Source organism: Euprymna scolopes, chromosome 24 (assembly GCF_053919585.1).
Source record: "Euprymna scolopes isolate OS-2025 chromosome 24, ASM5391958v1, whole genome shotgun sequence".
Classification (NCBI taxonomy): Eukaryota; Metazoa; Mollusca; class Cephalopoda; order Sepiida; family Sepiolidae; genus Euprymna; species Euprymna scolopes.
Window position 1 is genome coordinate 63,973,929 of NC_136505.1, and position 19,828 is coordinate 63,993,756.

Consider the following 19,828-nt stretch of genomic DNA (forward strand, 5'->3'; position numbering starts at 1 on the left):
TCTTACTTGTCTGCAAAATCATGTTCAATGGTTATTTCAGAAACCCTTTTCCTTGCACTCCATTGCGAATCAACGGCAATAGAAGGCCTTTGATTCGGCAATGAAACCACCTAGAAAAAAAAAAAGCAAAATTAGTATATTTTCCATTATATTTACATTCGATCAAAAGTTTTCAACTGTGAAGCAATATAAAACTATCCAGAAAGATGATCATTGGTACAAAGGATTTGCAAATAGATTTAGTAAGAAAATAAAAATTAAAAAGGAGGAGGGATCTAAGTATTTTTATGGTTACAACATGGTCATCTTGTCAACACTTGTCATAAACCGTCCGCATGAGTCATTAAATTGTATTAATATTTATTATTTTTAATTCTCTCATATTTATCACTCAACTTACAATCTATCTAATTAGTTTGTATCTTTCAGTGAATTAAAGCTTTAATCACACTATCAAACAAATATTAGGATTCAAACTCTTAAGTAATCATTTTCTAGAAATTCTAGCAAGGAGGTTTAAGGAGTTACTATTACATATAATATTAAAAAATTTCAACAGTTTTAGCCTTTTTTTTTTTTATGTATGATTAATTACATTAATTACTTAACCATACAATTAAGCTGTATGGCCTCCTGCAGTGATTAACATTTTTTTATTAATTTTATAAAAAGCTCCTAAATACCGTTACTTCCTCCTTTCATGTATGTGTGTATATAATTTAAGAGAAATAAAAACACATTTCTTGTGAATCATCAATACATTCCCATTGGTCATTGAAGTTTTATAAAGATTTGTATATTCTTCATGGTTTGTTATTAGTTTGCTATGAAGCTGTAGTGACTTTCCTAACATAACTAGCCATATTTCTCATTTTAAACCACCAGTATTAAGATGACTAACAGAATTCTCATTGCATAGTGTGTGTATATATATATATATATATATATATATATAGACACACACACACACAGTAGCTAAACCTAACACTGCTGGAGAGTAGTTAATTGTTCATTTTTCATCTTGGCTTTTAGGGGCAAGTTTCGAGAGCTCCTTCCACTTTTAACAAATTAAGACATGGGTGTGGTGTTCTGTAGGAGCATCCACAACGCAACGTTGCATGCCAGTGATTGCTCCCTCTCAGAGTCCAGGATAGGCAACGGTTGTGTAGTGAATGAGCCAAGGTTTGCTGAATATGCCAGAGTAACAGAGTATGTCAGCAACTCTATTCTTTACAGAAAACTAAATTCCACCTCTGGATGTAGTTAGTTAAGCACAATGAGAGGTGGATAAACAGAATGAGCATAATGGAAGTTGCCTTACCGACCACGCAAGACCTGAGCTGCAATTAGCAAAGAGGATTTGAAAGCTTGACAACTTCATGAGACAAGATACCATAGATCAAACTAAATAGCAAACAGATATCTGAGCAGACGCCAATATGGCAGACCTGTGCAAGCCATGGAAACCTGTTTATAACTGGACAGTCAGTCATTGTTATTGCTTGTGTCAAAGTTATTAATTTCTCATAAAGAAAACTTAGTTTAACAAAAATTTTAGTATAAAAAATAAGCATTAATTGACTTAACTTTGTTGAAAATAGGCATTTAATAATTTTGTGTGCATTTCGATTTCAGTTCATTTTAGAAGATTCTATATATGTGCTTATGTATGTGTGTGTATGCATGTTTTAAGAAAAACGGTAAAAGTGCGCTAGTCGACCACCTTTAAGAAGTTGGGTTTTGTTGTTGAACGTATTCTGTTTTGGGGTTAATTATTTAGAAACCTATTATTTAACATGGGGAGGGGGAGAGTGTTTTGTAACTATTCTGTACTTTAACCAAACAATTTAATTCCAAATTCTTAAAGGTGAATTCTCTGGTGGTCAACCAGTGAACAAACTAATCGAAGCATGGGTTTCAGTAAAAGATTTCTACTTTATTCGTTTTTGCATAATTTTATGTCTAGTTTTGTTGTTGTTTTTTCTTTACTGAAATTGCTAATATCAAAAAAGAAAAAGTAAAATGTATTTTTTTTATTTATACAAAGCAAATTTTAACGAAGACAAAGAGCATAAAATATCAATCAATAATTTACTAACAATACCTTAAGTCGGTTGAAAGATGCCAACAGTCATTATGTTACAATCGAACCTTTGTTTTTTGGGTTTTTTTTTAGATCATTAAAACTATGTTAATGAAAAAGATGTGTCAGACTTTCCTCATCGATATATTTTAAAAACTAGAAACATCAAAATGCAGCACCACCAAAATGTTAGAAGTGGCAACCACTTTTGGATCTTATCACTCACACTATCTTAGTCTCTGTCTCACTATATGTATCTCGTGTGCCACTCAAACGTCCCAGAAATATAATTCAATTGAGAATACATTTTCAATGTATATCTGAAGTTTAGCCTCTGTGCAAAATGTTTTCGGTTTAGAACAATGAAAAGAAATTATGAAACCAAATTGATCTTAAAAGAAACAGCGTATGTAACCTATGATAATATTTCAGTCATCATATTAAAAACTGTGAAAGAATAACTGTATACTCCAAACATTAATCTAATGTTAGAATATGTACTTACAAATAACGTTAGAAATACAATTGACAACCAGCTTAAATGTAGTAATTGTCTTTAGTTTTCTGTAACATGATTTATTAGTAAAAATTACAATTGGTTTCTTTGCAATTGCTAAATCTATTTAATAAGTACAATTTGAAAACTCATTTACACTTATCCTATTATATATGAGCCAATAGTATATGTGCTACTTTCATTTTATAGTAACAATCTAGTTTTTTTTTTTATAAAACAAATATTTGTTTATATAATAAATGCAATAAATAACATACTGCTGACAACATATGGTGGCTATTGTAAATGACATTTGCTACTGACAAAAATTCTTTCAGAAATTATCTTGAGCAAGATAAATTTTCTCAAAAAAAGTGTTCTGAAGAATAGCGTGTCAAAACTCACAAGTGTAAATGCCTATTCAGAATGAAATATTAAATTATGTTTAAAATAATCTAAGATATATCTAAGGTAAATGTGGTGGATGGGTTCAATTTAAATTTTCTAGGAAATAATTTTTTTTATTTTAAGCTTAGAAAAATTACATCTAAAATTGCAGGATGCATAATTGGATTAGAAATACATTGGTTTAGTAGAAGGACAAGTAGAATAAAAAACAGTTTATAAAATTTGGTGTTCCTGTTTAGAATTCCTCTGTATTAAAAAACAAAGATTTTACATATTTGTGACAAAACAAAACTATATTCCAAAAGTCATGTAAATTGATCTAGTTTTTAAATGACGAATTAGAATATGTAGGCATTATTACTACATAAATTTCACAAGATTGAATTTTTAATTGTTAAATTATATCCCTTTGTTTCTCAACCGTGGACAAGACAGTCGATTCGGTTATTCATTTCATTTTCGTTTTTTAAAAACATCACTTAATTTACATGATTTTTGGAATATGATATTTTCGTTTCATTACGGATATGTACATCATACAGGTTCTTCTTTATTTTTGTTTTTTTTAGTATAGGGGGATTCTGGACAGGATCCAAATTTTGTAGATAATTTACACAACAGGTGGCAGCATTGCGCTTTTCCAACTTACTTGTGTCGGCATAGCAGCATTTGAGAAAAGTGCATTCTGTTCAGTCTTTGCAGGTGAGCCAGACAATGGCACTGCCACTATATGGTAAGCTGGTTGAAAGAAAGATAAAGACATTTTATTGCAATCGTTGTTCTGTTCTTTAGTTTTTGTTAACAATTTTCAGCGAAAGTAAATAAAAATGTGCAACTTCTGACAAATTTTTTTTTTTAATAATGCTGGTCATACTATAAAAACGTAAAAGATAATCAGAAAATATTCTTATTCAACTAATAAAATGTTAATTTATAGAAATGAAAAGAGGAGGGGGGAGAGGAGAAGATGATAGATAAAGACAAACAATAAAAGTATGGGTGCTTGTGCAGTATAATGGAATTTCAAACAAATGCATTTCACGTAAAAAAAAACAAAAAACACTGTTACGCATTGTGTTAAAATTAATATAACGGCCAAAATCTTATAAAAATGATCAAGTAGAAAAATAATTAAAAGAAATTACTAATTTGAGTTTTAGTGTTACTAACTATTCTGTATGGCAGACTTATCTCCCTTGCTTTCTTTAAAATCCCTCATTGAAAAAATAAAAAAAATTTCTAGCTGCTAGAGTCTATGATCTTTTTTTTGAGAAAGTATTTAGCACATTTACTAGTTCACTTTTCGTAATTTATAATAACTTCAACACAATACTTAAGCACATAAGAGTTTTACTTGAAATGCGTTTGTTTGAAATTCCAACATACTGCACAAACACCAATCGGGGGGGGGGGGGGGGAAGAAGATCCAAACCCTATGTTAAACTTCTTTTAAAACATTGGAAAAAAAACAAAACAAACACAGCGAACTTGATGTAAGAAGAAAAAGTAAAATAAAAAAAAGTGTTAAAAAAGGTTTTCGTAGTTGGGATAGAACCCGGAATGTGGAGGCGAAAAACTTGGTAATTTACCCGCTTGCACACGAAAGGAAAGTAACTGAAAACAATTTCAATTTAACGTTTACAAATGGCAGGTGCATGGCAAATCTAATTAGGTCAAAGGAAATTAAATTCCGCACTTAATTTTAACTGCGGGATAGTTCTTTTGAGTTTGTTTTTTACCCAACTTTGGTTTTGTTTCCCTAACGTGATGCCAAAAACCAGCTCCCCCTTTATTAGGGAATTGTCCAAATGAAAGCAATTGTCTGATATGACGGTGAAAATCAACATTGACCAAACATCCATTTGCTTTCTGGACGCTCCCGTCCCGTAGGCCGTGAATCACAGTTTCACATCAGTTTCGCTCAGGAGGGGGGGGGGGATCATAACAAAAGATTAAGCGAAGTAATAACCGTTTAAATATTATATAAAAAGAAACAATGTTAAAACTTCTTAAAAAAATCGTTGCCCGGGTGTTTGTGTCGGAGAGGGAGGGGTAGTTTTTTTTTGTTTTTTTTTAAGTTTTGGTAGGTAGGTAGGATCGAACCCGAAGCCTTGAGGCGAAATTGGAAAATAAAGTTTGAAAAAAAATGTGACACATTAACTGCTCGGCCAGCAAGAAAGAATAACTGAACACGTTTGAGTTTATTTAAGTAGAAACAGAATTGACAGGTGCCTGCACTTAATGTCAAATATTAGTAGCGAAGTTAACTTTTACTGCAGGGCAGTTTTTTTAATGAGGTTGCAGGGGTAGTTTTTGGGGGGGTTTGTTTCCCCAAATTTGGCTGGTTTTGTTTTCCCAAAATGTTAGGGGGAAACCAGCTCCCCATCAAAAAGGGATTGTCCAAATTGAATAGCAATTGTTTGATATAAGGAGAAACTCTGCATTGATCAAAGCTGATTGCTTTCTGGACGTTCAATGCCAGCTTCGAATTAGTTTCGCTTTTATACAAAAAAGCCGAATCAACATGCGGCGATCGAAAAAAAAAAAAATCTCGAAAATAGCACGTAAAAGTCAGGCAAATTAAAGATAGATGCGACCCCCCGTTCTTAAGTCATAGATCTTATGATTTAGACAGCATATAAAAAGTTTTAAGGAGAGAGCCGACCGAGCACCCCCTTGAAAAAAGCCTTTTGCAGACATACAGAAAAAATGCACACACTAACACACATTTTCGCTTTCATATATATAGATTATATAAATTAATAACTGAAATCATTATCATCCTAAATTATTTAGTTTTGGAATCGAGTTATATTTGAAAAAATTCTATTATAATTGTTCTAATTAACCACAACTTGCAATTAATTCATCAAATGACCCACTTCTCACTAAATTTCTGTTTATATCACTCTCATATCACTTCCTCTTGTTTGACCTTCTCATTCTAATTTTATAATGTCCATCACTCTTGATTCTGTGATACTTTACTAACAGGTAAATGAAATCTCACAAGTAGTAACAAGGTTTAATCCATAGACAAGAGGTACAGAAAGACCCAAAAGCTATTAAACTTTCTGGATTTTTGGAGGTTTAGTCATACACTAAATATCTCAAAAAATATTCAACTATTTTATATGCATGATACAACCAAGTATGAAACATGTTTTTGTTCAATTAGTTCATAACTTGTAATTCAGAAACAAGTAATACTTCCCACTTTATGTAAAATAGTTTTTTTAATGTCACAAATTCTGAGTTTCACCAAACAATCTACACAATACAAACTAACCTTTTTTAAACCCTAAACTAAGATTTAGTTTGCAAAGTTGATTGATTTGATTCAGCCTTCTCAATTCATAATCGGAATTGCTTATGTCACAACTATAAATTTCAAGATGCGTTTTCATAAAAATGTTGGAATAGTTAAAAATTATCTTTAAAAGTATTTTTCGTGAGATTCTCTTGTTTGCTAATTATTTTAACTCTTACATTTGATATCTGCACTCTTCAGAACGAAACATCCTTAAACTTAGCTACAACTTTTATAACTGAAACTCGAGATGGAAAAAAAAAAAAAAAAAAAATTGGAAATCAGTTGTTGCCTGATTGTTTAAATGACAAAGACTCAGTCATGAAAACCACCAACTGTCATAGCAGATAGCACCGTTCCCAAGAGTCCAACATTCAACCTCCTCAGCCTAACATTCACAGTAACATGAATTAGAATAAAAACAAAAGATACTGCTAAATCTGCTGCAAAGAGGAGTTCCTTCTACTAGGATAGAAGACTTCTCACACCTGCCAGTATCTTATATCTCTACAAAGCCACTATTTGCCCATGCACGGAGTATTATTGTCATATCTGGGTTGTTGCACCAAACACTAGTTTGTTCAAATAAGAGCTTCTAATCTAATAGATCACTCTACCAAGCTCCAGACCCTATCCGTTGCTGCTATATACTGGTGTTTTGTTTTACAAGTACTTCAACAGATAGTGTTCCAACTTGCTGCACTTGTGATCCATGAACATAAATACCATCGACAAATCTGACAAGCAGCAAAATTCCACTCTTTTGTTGTAAAAGTTCTAGATGTTGAAAGACGTTCTACTCTAATAGCCTTCAAAATTTTCGCTGCTACCAACTGTACCAGTATGCAGAAATTTAAATGTAATGTGAATAAGCATCTCATTGCACCCAACTACCACCTAAGATGCCACTATAAATCTGACTCTTAATTAACAGTAACCCTTTAGGTTTCAATGGTGATGAGCATGCGTGGAAGCACTAAAAAATTGTATGCCAATGTCCAAGTTCCATCTACCTACGGCGAAAATGAGTTCGTCTAAAGCCTATAAAAAATGCTGATAACAGTTATTTGACGAGTAACTGATAACGTTATATTTAGCCCTTACGTTTAGGATCATGTCAAATCGTCTGAGGTGTTCAAATTCAGATCAACGGAGTTGTTCAGGATTGTGTCATGTGGAATCGTCAGAGGTGTTCGGGTTTGAATCAACAGTGTTGTCCAGGATTGTGTCGTGTTGAATCCTTGGAGGTGTTTGGGTTTGAATCAACAGTGTTGTTCAAGTTAGTGTCATATCGAATCAACAAAGCTGTTTGGGTTCGACTCCCCAGTGTTGTTTGGGATAGTGTCAGGTCGCATGGACGCAATTGTTCAGGACCGTGTTGCCGCGTGAGATTTTTTTTTTTCTCTTCCTTCGTGAAGCAACATCAATGGCAATCTTTATCATTCAAAGTAAAAAAGAAAATCTATTCTGGCAATTTTCATAATTAGCAATGATGGTTCAATAATTGAACAACGTTTTTTTTTTTTTTTCTTTAGTTTAAAAATAACAAAGAACCATAATACTTGACTCGTTAGGCAGAAATTACTTTTAAATTGTTAGTTCAAAAGCATCAAAAAGCATTTTCAAATTTAGCAGGATTTTTAACAAAGGGGGAGGAGCATCAAAAACCGTTTGCTCAGACACTGAAAAGTGATTTAAGTTATAAATTAGTAAATAAAAAGTAATTTTTGGTCAGAATTGCAGTTCATAGAAAAAAAGACAAGTATTATGGTAGTTTTATGTTTTTAAACTAAAAAAAAAAAAAAACAGTACCTTCACCTCCAATCGTATTCCCATTTTGATATTGATCCCAAAATGTTTGTTCTCAGGAATTTCATAAAATTAAAATAAAAATTACCTGGTTTTTGCTCCTTAAAACAAGTTAAATCACCATTGGCATCAAGTACTCCAGCCTGAAAGGAAATTCAAAAACTTGTTGAGTCTCAATTTTCATAAACAAAACATCTAATCTATATATCTATAAAAGTGAAATTGTGTGTGGGTGTGTGTACATTTCCCTACCAAACTACTGTCAATTTTCAGTCTACAGACTCTAGATTTGACATAAGGGATATTAATTTGGGAAAATCTTTTTAATCGGTTTTCAGCCAGAAATTTAGCTGTCAAGGGGTCAAAAGTTCAACGATTTGACCTACCTTTGAAAACTCTACCAAACTCTTCTGCCAATTTTGGGTATAAATACTTGAAATTTTAGATGTAGGTTACTTGGACATGGATCAAACTTTTTAATTTGATTTGAGCCCAAAACGAAATGTTAAGGAGTCAAAGTTAAAAAAAAAGAAAATTTGACCTCTGCGGTCTCTACCAAATTACTCAACTAATTTTTGCTCTAAATATTTGAAATTTTACATAAAGTGTATTCAGACATAAGGCAAGCTTTTTAATTAGTTTTTGGCTGAAAATTTGAGCTGCCAAGGGGTCAAAGTTCAAAAGATTTGACCTTTGCAGTCTCTAGCAAACTATTCAACCAATTTTTGGTCTAAACATTTGAAATTTTATATGAAGGGTATTCAGACATGCAGCAAGCTTTTTATTCAGTTTTTGGACGAAAATTCCGCTGCCAAGAGGTCAAAGCTGAAAGAATTGAGTTTTGAAGACTCTACCAATTTTGGGTCTAAACACTTGAAATTTTAGATGTAGGTTACCTGGACACAACTTTTTAATATATATGCACATAAAGTTATGAACAGTACATAGGGTCCGAGCAAAGCCGGGTTAAACTGCTAGTTATAGAATAAAAATAAATCCCCTATTTCACTTATATTGATTGGATCTTAAACTGTATTTTATGCCCCAAGAGAGCACAGTTTGCTATTTAAACTATAGATTTGAATTTTTATTTATAAAAAATGTTTGGAAGGGATAATTTTTTTTAAAAAAGAAATGACTACTACTGATTAAAACTAGTTACGTTTTCAACACTAAAAATAAAATATGTTTTTTTCTTCCAAAATATGTACAAAAGCAAGGAAAAATTTTTAACAGTGCCGATCATATTCAATTTAACCTGTTTTACATGTTGCCGTGTTGGACAGTTTTAAGAAAATGACATTGAAACTAACATCTTTTAAGTTAATTTTTATCACTTCATGATTTCCTGTCTTTCCCTGCTACCTCATCTATCCTAAATCCAATGAGCCAAAGAACTCATCTATTCTTTCAACATGGCCATGCCATCAAAGTTTACTCTTCTGCACACATTTCCATACACTGTCAAGATATTATGTTACTCTGAGGTCATCAGAACTAAAACTGCTTTTCAAACTCATATTACACATTCATTGGATCATTCTCAAATCATTCCATTCATGTAATGCATGTCCCTCAACCCTCATTGGCCAAGATTTTACTGTCATACATTACACTATACATATGTCTGAGACTCTTCCCTTTGTCGCTAGTGATAGCATTCAGCTGTTTAGTAAAGGTAAAAGTATCTTGAACTTACTTGATCTATACCTAATTTAGCACTTACACTAGCACATACTTCACCCTGTGCTATAATGCTATCACTAAGGTAGCAAATTTCTCAAAAACCTTAATAGCTCCATCATCCAGATATACTTTCTTCCACAGCAGAGTTCTCATTGTCTTCAACTTATCACATAAACTGGTTATCCTATCTCAACTTACAAGTCAGCTTTTTGTTGTAGCCAATGCTTACAGAAGATTTAATTGCATCTGATCCCATTTCCATTAGCTGAGCTTGTTTGGGGGCTTTCCAACAAAACAACCACTGATCAGCAATTTGATCTTGGTAACATTTACTCTCAAAATTTACTTTCCACAGCACTCCATGTCATCAAACAATAGATCTTCAATTGGTTCTAAAGCATCAACATACATCTATTCTGGATGACTCATATGAAACTTCCAGAATAATGCTTCAAAGACACAAAAAACAACAGACTCAATACAGAGCCCTGATGTACATTATAACTTTAATCTTAAATGTGCTGTAAATTCTAACACGACTTGGAGCATTTTTGTATATTGCTTGAACAACCTTCATCACCCACTCATTTGCTCCAACACAAAAACCACCAGACAACCTATCTTGGCACTTATCAAAAGCTTTCTTTAGATCTACAAAAGCAAAATACAGATTCTTACCAAAGTACTTCTCTTGCATTTGTCTAAAGATAAATGTAGCACGGTTTCATGTAAACTGTATTCAACAATTTCTATGGCATTGCTAACATTGCATTGTCATTTCAAATGCACTTGTCTACAATAATATTCATATTTGTTCTTGTCATTTGTTTAGCTATCTTTTCATAGCATACCTAGAAATCTGGCTTTCTCAACCTTCTTGGCTTTGCATATTGCCATTCTTGCGCCTCAGTTTCCAAATGCACATTCTATTCACTAAGCCTTTCATCCACAGATGCCTTCATTTCTGCTCTTCTCCAATACATTTCTCATTCCACAACCATATAACTGCATGTTGTCTGAGCCCTTACAATCACCTACAAATCTGATTTGTTACATCCAACAGTGTATCCTTAATCATTTCCCATTGTTCCTCCACACTTCATTTCTAAACTGATTTCACATGTTCTTTATTCAACCTCCACATCTTTCTCCTAGGGATAAACGTTTTTTTTTTTTTTTCACAAGCTTTTATTAGCATAAAATCACAAATAACTACATAGTTTCTGTTGAGTTAATTTCCTTGCCAGATATTACTTTTCACATCATGTAAAAGCTTACTTTTTTTTTTCTTACAGATGATTTAATGGAGTTTTTGTTGTACCAGATTCAAAAGTAAAATTCCTTTCCTGAAAGGTATTTGCAACGAACACATCTATTACAAGAGTAAAATACTTTCTCTTGTGTTTCAATATTCATTTCATCAAAATCACCAGCAGTCTTTCCAACATGACCAATCAAGTCTCCAGCCACAGCAAATACATTCTTTTCACCAACCTTACTCGTTACTGCAATAAATCAGTCATCAGTAAAATTAACTCACTTTATCTACCCATCTTTCTGCAATAAAAATAACACCAACTCTTCTTTTCATATTCAATATAGCTTACATCTTGCATTCTTTTCCATAAACATAGATTTACCTCTCCAACAAGTTTCTTTGGACACAACATCAATGAATAAATCTAAGAAACTCAACAATCTCAGGAGATCTTTCATGCAAACTGCCAACATTCAAACTACATAGCTTGAAATGCTAATGGAAGTTATTTCCTTACTTGAGGTGAGATTGTTACAAGTTTCCTGACATTTATCCAGTGAGATGATCGAGACCAGCATGTTCATATAGACATCATAACATGGTGATTGATAACCAAGGCTGAAGAGTGTACCACCTATGCATTTTTTTTTTTTTATATAAAAACTTTTCCACTGGTTCTGTGTTTTGCCACTGACTGTAAAGTCCAACTTCTGTTAGAATATACCAAGAAGGAATTCAAAACGCTTTGGTTGAGATAGGGATATACAACTAGTATACTCATGCTAAGTACAGTTTTGAGTCACTGTTAGTTTCAGAATTAGTATACAAAAAACTAATACAAGGATAGTTCCAAAAAGTTTTTTTTTTTTTTTGTAACTAAAAAAAGTTGAAGAGTTACGAAAATGGAAGTGGTACCATTAAAACAGGTGACAGTTTGTGCTCCAGAAGTTACTTTTCTACATAGTCACTACCATTCTCAATGCACTTTTACAAGAAATTCAATTACACATTTCTGCTTCTGACATGTCCATAATGAGTTGCTTTCTTAGAGTCTAACATCATCATCATAGAGATTCAACTTTCGAGTCATGAATGTATCAGCTCAGTCATCATAATACAATTTGCAATCCTCTCTGATCTATTTGGGTGGAATAAAAAAAAAAAAAAATAGGAAACATTACTTTTGGAACGCCCCCTCATATTTAATAAGATGAAGCAGTGATCAAACCTTTAGTTTCCTTGGTACAAGTGACCCATAGCCACTGCCTTTTAGTTATAAGGGAATGAGTGTCTGATCCACAAAAGATTGGCCTTTTTTCTTTTTTGCTAGTGATGATTTTTATATTATTGAACTATCACATGGATAGTATTTAGATAATCATCTAATTATTGGATCATTAAAAGAATCTATTAAAAATTTTTTTTTTTTAAATGAACTTAATTCAAGACATACCTTTTCTACTATTAAAACTGACCAGTTAAATTAAATATGGGGCATTTAATTAGTATATACATATGCACACATTTGTTTAATAACTATCATTTGAATTTTTAGAGGGTTGATAACTACGGCTATTTCAATAGAATATTCTTTTGACTCTCTGGTATATATCCAACACAGACACACTTAAACCATATCAGTCTATACAAAAACATAAGATATTAATGGATATATATACTCAAGAGTCACAACAATGAAAAGAATATGCTGTTGTCACAGCTCTATTGATGATATCCATGTCCATATGCACTACTATAAATATTTTACGGTTCTTCATTAATCCTACAGTTGTTATGCAAGATGATCTTCTGAAACAGACACATTCTCTGTTGAAACATTGACTTGCCAATGATCGCCACAGGAACTATGTGTAAACATTACATTCTTCTTATAGACGTTAGATTCCTCTAGATCTGTTCTCATCTGTCTTGCTCTACAGCTTGGACACAATGATGAAACAGTCGCAAGCATCACTTGATGGAAATACACAAGGATGTTACAAATTGCATTGGCCACAAAAGTTAGAGGAAACATCCGATCAAGAAATGTTCACATGGGCATCTTTTCTCCCTACTGGTCACTTGTAGAGAAACAAATCCGAACTAGTGAGTGACATCCTCCTATGGTGTTCATTACACAGAAACACATCAGTTGGGAAATCTCATCACACTATATTGACCAACTTATAGAAGATTCAGAGTTGCCATTTGTAGAACTTTGTCAACTGTGAGTCTGACAAATGAACGAATTTGTCAACTGAGTCTGACAAGGAACGAATTTGAATAATTAAAAATTTCGAACGAATGAATTACAAATTAATTGATATTTCAGTCACCTAAATTATTCAGAATAAATTTCAGCATCACTACTTGGTTTAAATGTATAAAAAAAAAATAAAAAAAAAAGTAAACAGCTTTATAAAAAAAATTAAGCAGCTAGCTAAGAGAACAATAACTTAAGATCATGATTTTCTTATTGATCTTAGGCATGTTGAACAATGAACCGAACAAAAGTGGCCAAGAAACGAATATATAACAAATGTTATCAAAAGTTACTCTTCTACCTACCTAGATAAGTCTTTGGTGTTTTAGGTATGCTGAGCCTTCAAAAAACGAAAACAAAAGACAGTGACATGATGCTCCCATCTTTGGTGTCCAAAGATTCACTAAAACTCAAAAATGAATAGAACTATTGATAGAAATACACCCAATAAATATAGTGATTTCGTGGATTTCTGTCAATGTTTAGATTTATTTAATTTTGAGTGATTCTCTGTGAGAACATCATAAAGTATTCAGCACTACTTGCATTTCAAACTAAACCACTTAAAATTGATTAAAACACCAAATACTCATCCAAGTAGGTAGAAGAGTAACTTATCTTGCCTTTGGTAATATTTATTTATTATATAAATGTTTCTGGACCACTTTTTCGTTGTCTATTTTAAAACAGATACGATCTGCCTTAGCTAACCTTTTTAACAAAGTAATGCTTTTAAATGCAGAGGAAAGCATTTGTTTCATTAAAATGTATTTATTATTGCTACACTATTTTTTTATGTCCTATCAAACAAAATGTAGATTGAATATTGTTATAGAACTCATTTTGTAATTTCCATTGCTTTGAATCACTATAAAATTACTGGATGTAAAAAGTTTAAACGTTTTAATATAAAGTTAATTTTACAACTAATAAAGGCTTCCAAATGCCTTTTAAATTTCAAAAGATAACGAACTCATTCCTTTTTCCAACTATGAAGATGGTAAAACTAGAAAGGGTTCATTTGGTTTTTGAAAGAAATTGACAAGCAGTGTCGACCAAAAAAAAAAAAAAAAAAAAACTAAACAAAAACGGTTCACTATTTTAGCCCGATTTTGTTAGTTTCATTTCGATGTAGTTTGATTTTTAAGACATTTATCTATAAAACAGTTTTCCCCTCGAAACACCAGAGACATTTCGGGCAATTCCAAGGAACCTTCAGTTATCCACAGGAAATTCTCTGATGCTGTCGAATAAAAAAAAAAAATTTAGAAAATAATTTGTATTGGACACGTTAACATGTTTAACTATATTTAAATTTTCATGACACTTATTGTGTGGATTTCTATCAGTATTTTGTTTATCTTTCGAGTAATTATTGACACTATGAAACACTGGTACATTCTTGTCAGCCATGTCGGTTTAACTTACTAACTTGATATTACTTGTTTTTCGAACAAAATAAAAACTTTAAAATACGTTAAAACACTAAAATTATTCAGGTAGGTAGAAGAGCAACTCATCTTGCCTCTGGCAAGATTTGTTATATAGTTGAATTTTTGACACTATTTTCCCAGTTTATTGGTTTCTGTTAAATTACACTATTTTAAAAATATTTTCAAACTAAAGATATTCCAATTATAAAAACTAGTTTGATTTTCTTATGTGTAAATAAAAATCATATTAAAAACAAATTTTAATTGAAAGAAAACACCAGTCTGGAATATAAGAAAATTTTTTATATATAAACACAACACCGGTTGTCAGTTTGCAACTTTAAAAAAAAAAAAAGCAGTCATCGCAAAATGGACACTTTCTATTATATTAAAAAGATTAAAATATCTGCCATATTTACGAAAAAGCGACATGCATTCTTGTGAATTTAATTTCGCAATTCTAGTTTATTAGTTGTAATGCTTTGTCTATATATTTAAGTTTGTACTTATGCTACCGTGTTAAAACATTTAGAAAGCCATTCTTAACGTGGGGAGGGCAGAGTTTCGTAACTATTCTGTACTTTCACCTAACAATTTAATAAAAAAAAAATATCGTAAAACTCGAATTTAACATGAAAATACCATTTTTAAAAAAATAGCGTGGTAACATAAGTGCATAAGCATATTTGATTTTAATAAAAAAAATAAAGTCTAATCGATTAACAGTAAATCATAAAAATGTCTAAGTCACAGAGGCGAAAAACAGACACAAAGTTGCATTTTTCTTAGAGATTTTTAGAACGTCCATTACGGATGTTTTTTGTTGTATTTTTTTTTCGGGAATAAAATACGATTAAAAAGAAAAAAAAAACATTGTTCTAATTTAGACAGTTTTTATATTTAGACTTTAAAAAATTGGACTCGTGGTCTTGTTTTTATATAAAAAAAATAAATAAATAAACAGGCAAAAAATAATCACAAGTTTGATTAAATATATTTTTAAAATATTGATTAAACGGTTGAGTTTTTTTTTTGTTAAGGAAAATAGTTTTCAGGTTAAAAAAAAAAAAAAAAGAAAAGTTCAAGTTACACAATAGAAAAAATGTGTACTTATCTAGAATACGGACCGTGCTGAAATAACGTTATTTAGAAATATATTCTTAACATAGAACGGGGAGTTTTTTTTTTTTTTAATTCTGTATTTTCACCTAACAATTTAAGTAAAAGATCTCGTAAAAATTGAATTTAACTTAAATCATATAAAGGAAAACAAAAGACGGTTAGTATTCACCATATCGTTGTAATTAGGCACATTTTTTACTTTTTTAAGGTGAGAACATATTTTTATATAAATGACCATTTTGTAATATAAAAATATTTGACAAATTTAACATACAAAATGACAATGTATTTTCTTAATAATCTTATAATTAATTGAAAAGAAATGTTTTTTTTTATAAATAAGAAAATCTATTTTGATCTAAGATCCGGTTGAAAGTAAATTTGGGCTGTATGTATAGATGTATAAAAATATATTGTAGCTTTGGGTCTTTTTTTAAACTTTAAATTAAAATTGCAATATTCGTGTAAAAGTGTTTCGTGTACCTCTTTTGCAATTGTATCCAACCCATAATCTGCGTAATATCGCATCAGTTCTTCCTTCAAATCGGCTCCGTTTTGTCCCCTCGACGTCGCCATCCTCAGGGGGCTCCCGTGTTGACCTAAAACACCAAACCGACCAACAAGAAAGAGAAAATGAAAAAAAAAAAAAAAAAAAAAATTTACACACTAAAAAAGATTATAACCCATTTTAAATAGAATGCAGCTACAATATTTTTATAGCAAATTAATATTTTAAAAAATGCATCTATCACAAATAGATATTTTTTACTAATAAAATATACTTTTGAAAGAAACTGCCTTATCAGGTTATAAATAGCTTAAATGGAAACGAATTCAGAAATAATGATTAAAAAAAAAATAAAATCAGTACTTCTGCAGTTTATGAATCGTGCTAAGTGGGGAAGCGGGCTTTGTTAAAAATTTTGTACTTTCACCTAACAATTTAAGTAAAAGATGCCGTAATAATTGAATTTAACTTGAATATCTTATAAAAAAAAAAAATTTTAATTTAAAGCATGATGCATAAACTACAGAAGTACCGATTTAATAAAAAAAATGCCGTAAAATTCGAATTTAACTTATTTTAAAAGAATAGTATAGCTCGTAAACTGCAGAAGCAACAAAATCATCTACAAGAACATTTTTGGAGTCTGATAAAATATTTTAGAACTTCATGCGTATATTTTTTTATATATTGTCAGTTGTTTTTTGTTACGTTTGCAAGATAGAATAAAAACAGGAGATATGCACAAAGATGCTAAACAAATTTTAACAAATGAACGGATGTATAGTATTCTATAAAAACACTAATCGAGTATTTATATATAATGTATACATTGTATACATTATATATAAATATTCGATTAGTGTTTTTATAGAATTTTTTTTTTAATATCCTTTCGTAATAAATGATCAAATTAGATCAAAAATAGCTTTAATTATACAAATTAAACTGAATTTAGACAAATCTACAGGACGATTTTGAGGGTCTATTTGATAAACTGCTTAAAACGATCTGCATTTTTGATATACGATAAAGGAGATATGCTCTAAGAAAATAATGCACTAAGATCTTATATATAAATCTTGTGTAATATATACACACAAGCAAGATTTTTTTTAATCAGAATATACACACACATGTGCATGCACACACAAACAGAATTTAAAACTGTTTTTTTTTTAAATTTTATATCCTATTCTTTCTTCTGGTGTTTTAACTTAAGCCGAAGAGGAATTGGGGAGGGAAAAAAAAAAAGTTTAAAATATTATTTTCTAAAATTAACCCATTCCCTCGTCACATAGTTAAACTGTTTGTTTTTTTTATAGAAACTTAAAAGAAAAAAAAACGCTTTCTATTTAAGTAACGAACAAAAAGTTTTGTGGTGATACTAAGAGTTTCTTTTGCGGAATATAAATATATTTATTCACATAGAAAATATTAGTTTTGATTTTTAAAAACGGACATAAATGTTTATATATTAAATTTTAAGATTGAAAATTAAGACATTTTTCTAGATTGAAGAAATTTTTTTTTTTTTAATTAGGAAACAAAAAAAAGAAATGTTTTCATACCTGATAAAGAAGCTTAAAAGCTTAGTTTTGAGTTACAACCAACATATTAAATTACTTTTTAAAAAAATTAAATGAAAATGTTTGATTGAGGGTAAATAATAAAATATTTGAAGGATTTAATTACGCATTTGTATATATATATTATATATATATATATATATATATATAAAGATCTAGAAAATTAAAGTTGACTAAGCCCTCATTTCATGATCATTTTTAGAAAGGCTTTGTTTCAGAATACCTTTTTTTAAAAGCCGTACAGCACAAGGAATGTTAAAGAAAAATTAGGAGATGATTAAGGATATTTACCATCATCTCGCCAATTATTCCTTAAAGTTGAATTTGAGTTTTCCATTGTTCGATTTGTCTTTTTTTATTATTATTGCCGATATCAAGGAGGAAATCTAACAAAATAAGGACACTGAAAAATATGAATTTTTGTACAGAAAGAAAGACGAGTTTATGATGGGGAGGTGCGTTATTAATAACTAAGTAGACGAAATATGAAAGTCATTAGGCTCAAATACGAGTCTAATTGAATTAAGAGAGGGTGTTAAATGAGAATAAAGAAAACAGGAAAGAATAAAAGGGGATAAAGTTAGAAAGCCGGAGCTTCCTTTTTAAAAAGAAATATTAAAGTAACACAAGATGGCGACGAAACGCAGTGTGTACACGGTGCGATTAACTTTGTCTCCCTCTTTTTATCGGCTCTTTCTTTTTGATATCGGCGCTTCAATTAGGCGGAATGTCATGAGGCCAGTTCCTTGTAGCACCAAGGTTTGTTTTTGTTTTTTTCGATCAGCATCTGTGGTCTCAAGGTACGGGGAAACCGCCGTACAATATCATTAAAAACTCACGTCCATCTTTGACGTTTCACTCGAAACTTTTTCAAGTCTCGCTGCAAAAAACGCGCTCGGCGGTGGCTACTCGAAATCCGACGCTGCGATTGGTCAACACCGGTCATGTGACCGCCAGAGCGTGCGCAAGCCGCGGAACGTTGTGAGGAGTAATTACGAGAGTTTCTCAAAAGTATGGAAGCACAACATTAACATTGAGAAACAATTTCAACTCCGAATATAAGAAGATTTTCTTCTTCTTAGTAACCGTCTCTTGGAAGCAACCGTTTTTCCTTATCATTTTCTTTGATGATTATAAATTTAAACTAAGTAAACATAAGCATTATACAAAAGTATAAACCATTTGGTTCGTATGCCTAAAAAGAGAGTAGAAATGGATTTTGGGGTTTACTTTAGACAGAAGCATAGCTTTGACTGCCCTTATTTTGTCCTTTACTTCTCATATTCCAAGAGCGATGTTTCTGACAAAGAGAGAAGAATTGCTGTTTTCTGAGTCAGAATCTATTTCATCTAACACTTATCGTTAGCAAGTTTTTGACTTTGAAGTAGTATTTTTTAGCTGCTTACATCAAGTGGTTTCAGGCCTTGCCTGGAGTGATTTCCTTAAAAATAAAGAATGGTGAAAGTCTGCATAAAAAAACGTAAACCATAATGAAGATGATGTGATAACGTATATTCTGGACTTCCAGTTCAATCAGTTGGCCAAATTGTCAGAATTTATCCTGCTTCCAGATAAATTCGACGCTAAAGTAACTAGGCTGAAAAAAAAGCATGAAGCAAAAGAGGGGGAGGGGTAAAGAATGAAATATAAAGGTCTTGATTTGAAACGAAGAAGAAACTTTATTTACAATAAGTTGCAAATTTTTCCCTTTGCGGGCATTAAACTTAAACGCCAAGGTAACATATGGAAAAAGGAACATGTAATGAAAAAATAACAACACTGCTGGTTCTTATAAAGAAGTTGTGTGTATCCATTAACGAATACAACAAGAATATACAAAATAGTAGTATCTCCTAATCACACTCG

At 31.2% G+C, this 19,828-nt stretch overlaps 1 protein-coding gene across 5 annotated transcripts in view; it reads right to left on the reverse strand.

The window, feature by feature from the left end:
- LOC145246751 (transcription factor Dp-1-like) overlaps positions 1-18,913 on the reverse strand; it is a 44,951-nt gene extending 26,038 nt beyond the window's left edge. For 2 of the 5 annotated variants that reach the window (XM_080108518.1, XM_080108517.1), the window contains exons 1-5: positions 18,254-18,913; positions 16,352-16,467; positions 8,195-8,249; positions 3,637-3,725; positions 7-110 (exon numbers count right to left, since the gene is read on the reverse strand). In XM_080108518.1, coding sequence (XP_079964644.1) covers positions 7-110; positions 3,637-3,725; positions 8,195-8,249; positions 16,352-16,467; positions 18,254-18,299 — 410 coding nt within the window. In that variant the 5' untranslated portion in view covers positions 18,300-18,913. Of the gene's footprint in view, positions 1-6; positions 111-3,636; positions 3,726-8,194; positions 8,250-16,351; positions 16,468-17,944; positions 18,070-18,185 lie in introns of those variants that run through there. The other 3 variants (XM_080108521.1, XM_080108519.1, XM_080108520.1) reach the window with 3 other exon arrangements.
- Positions 18,914-19,828: the final 915 nt, after the last annotated feature.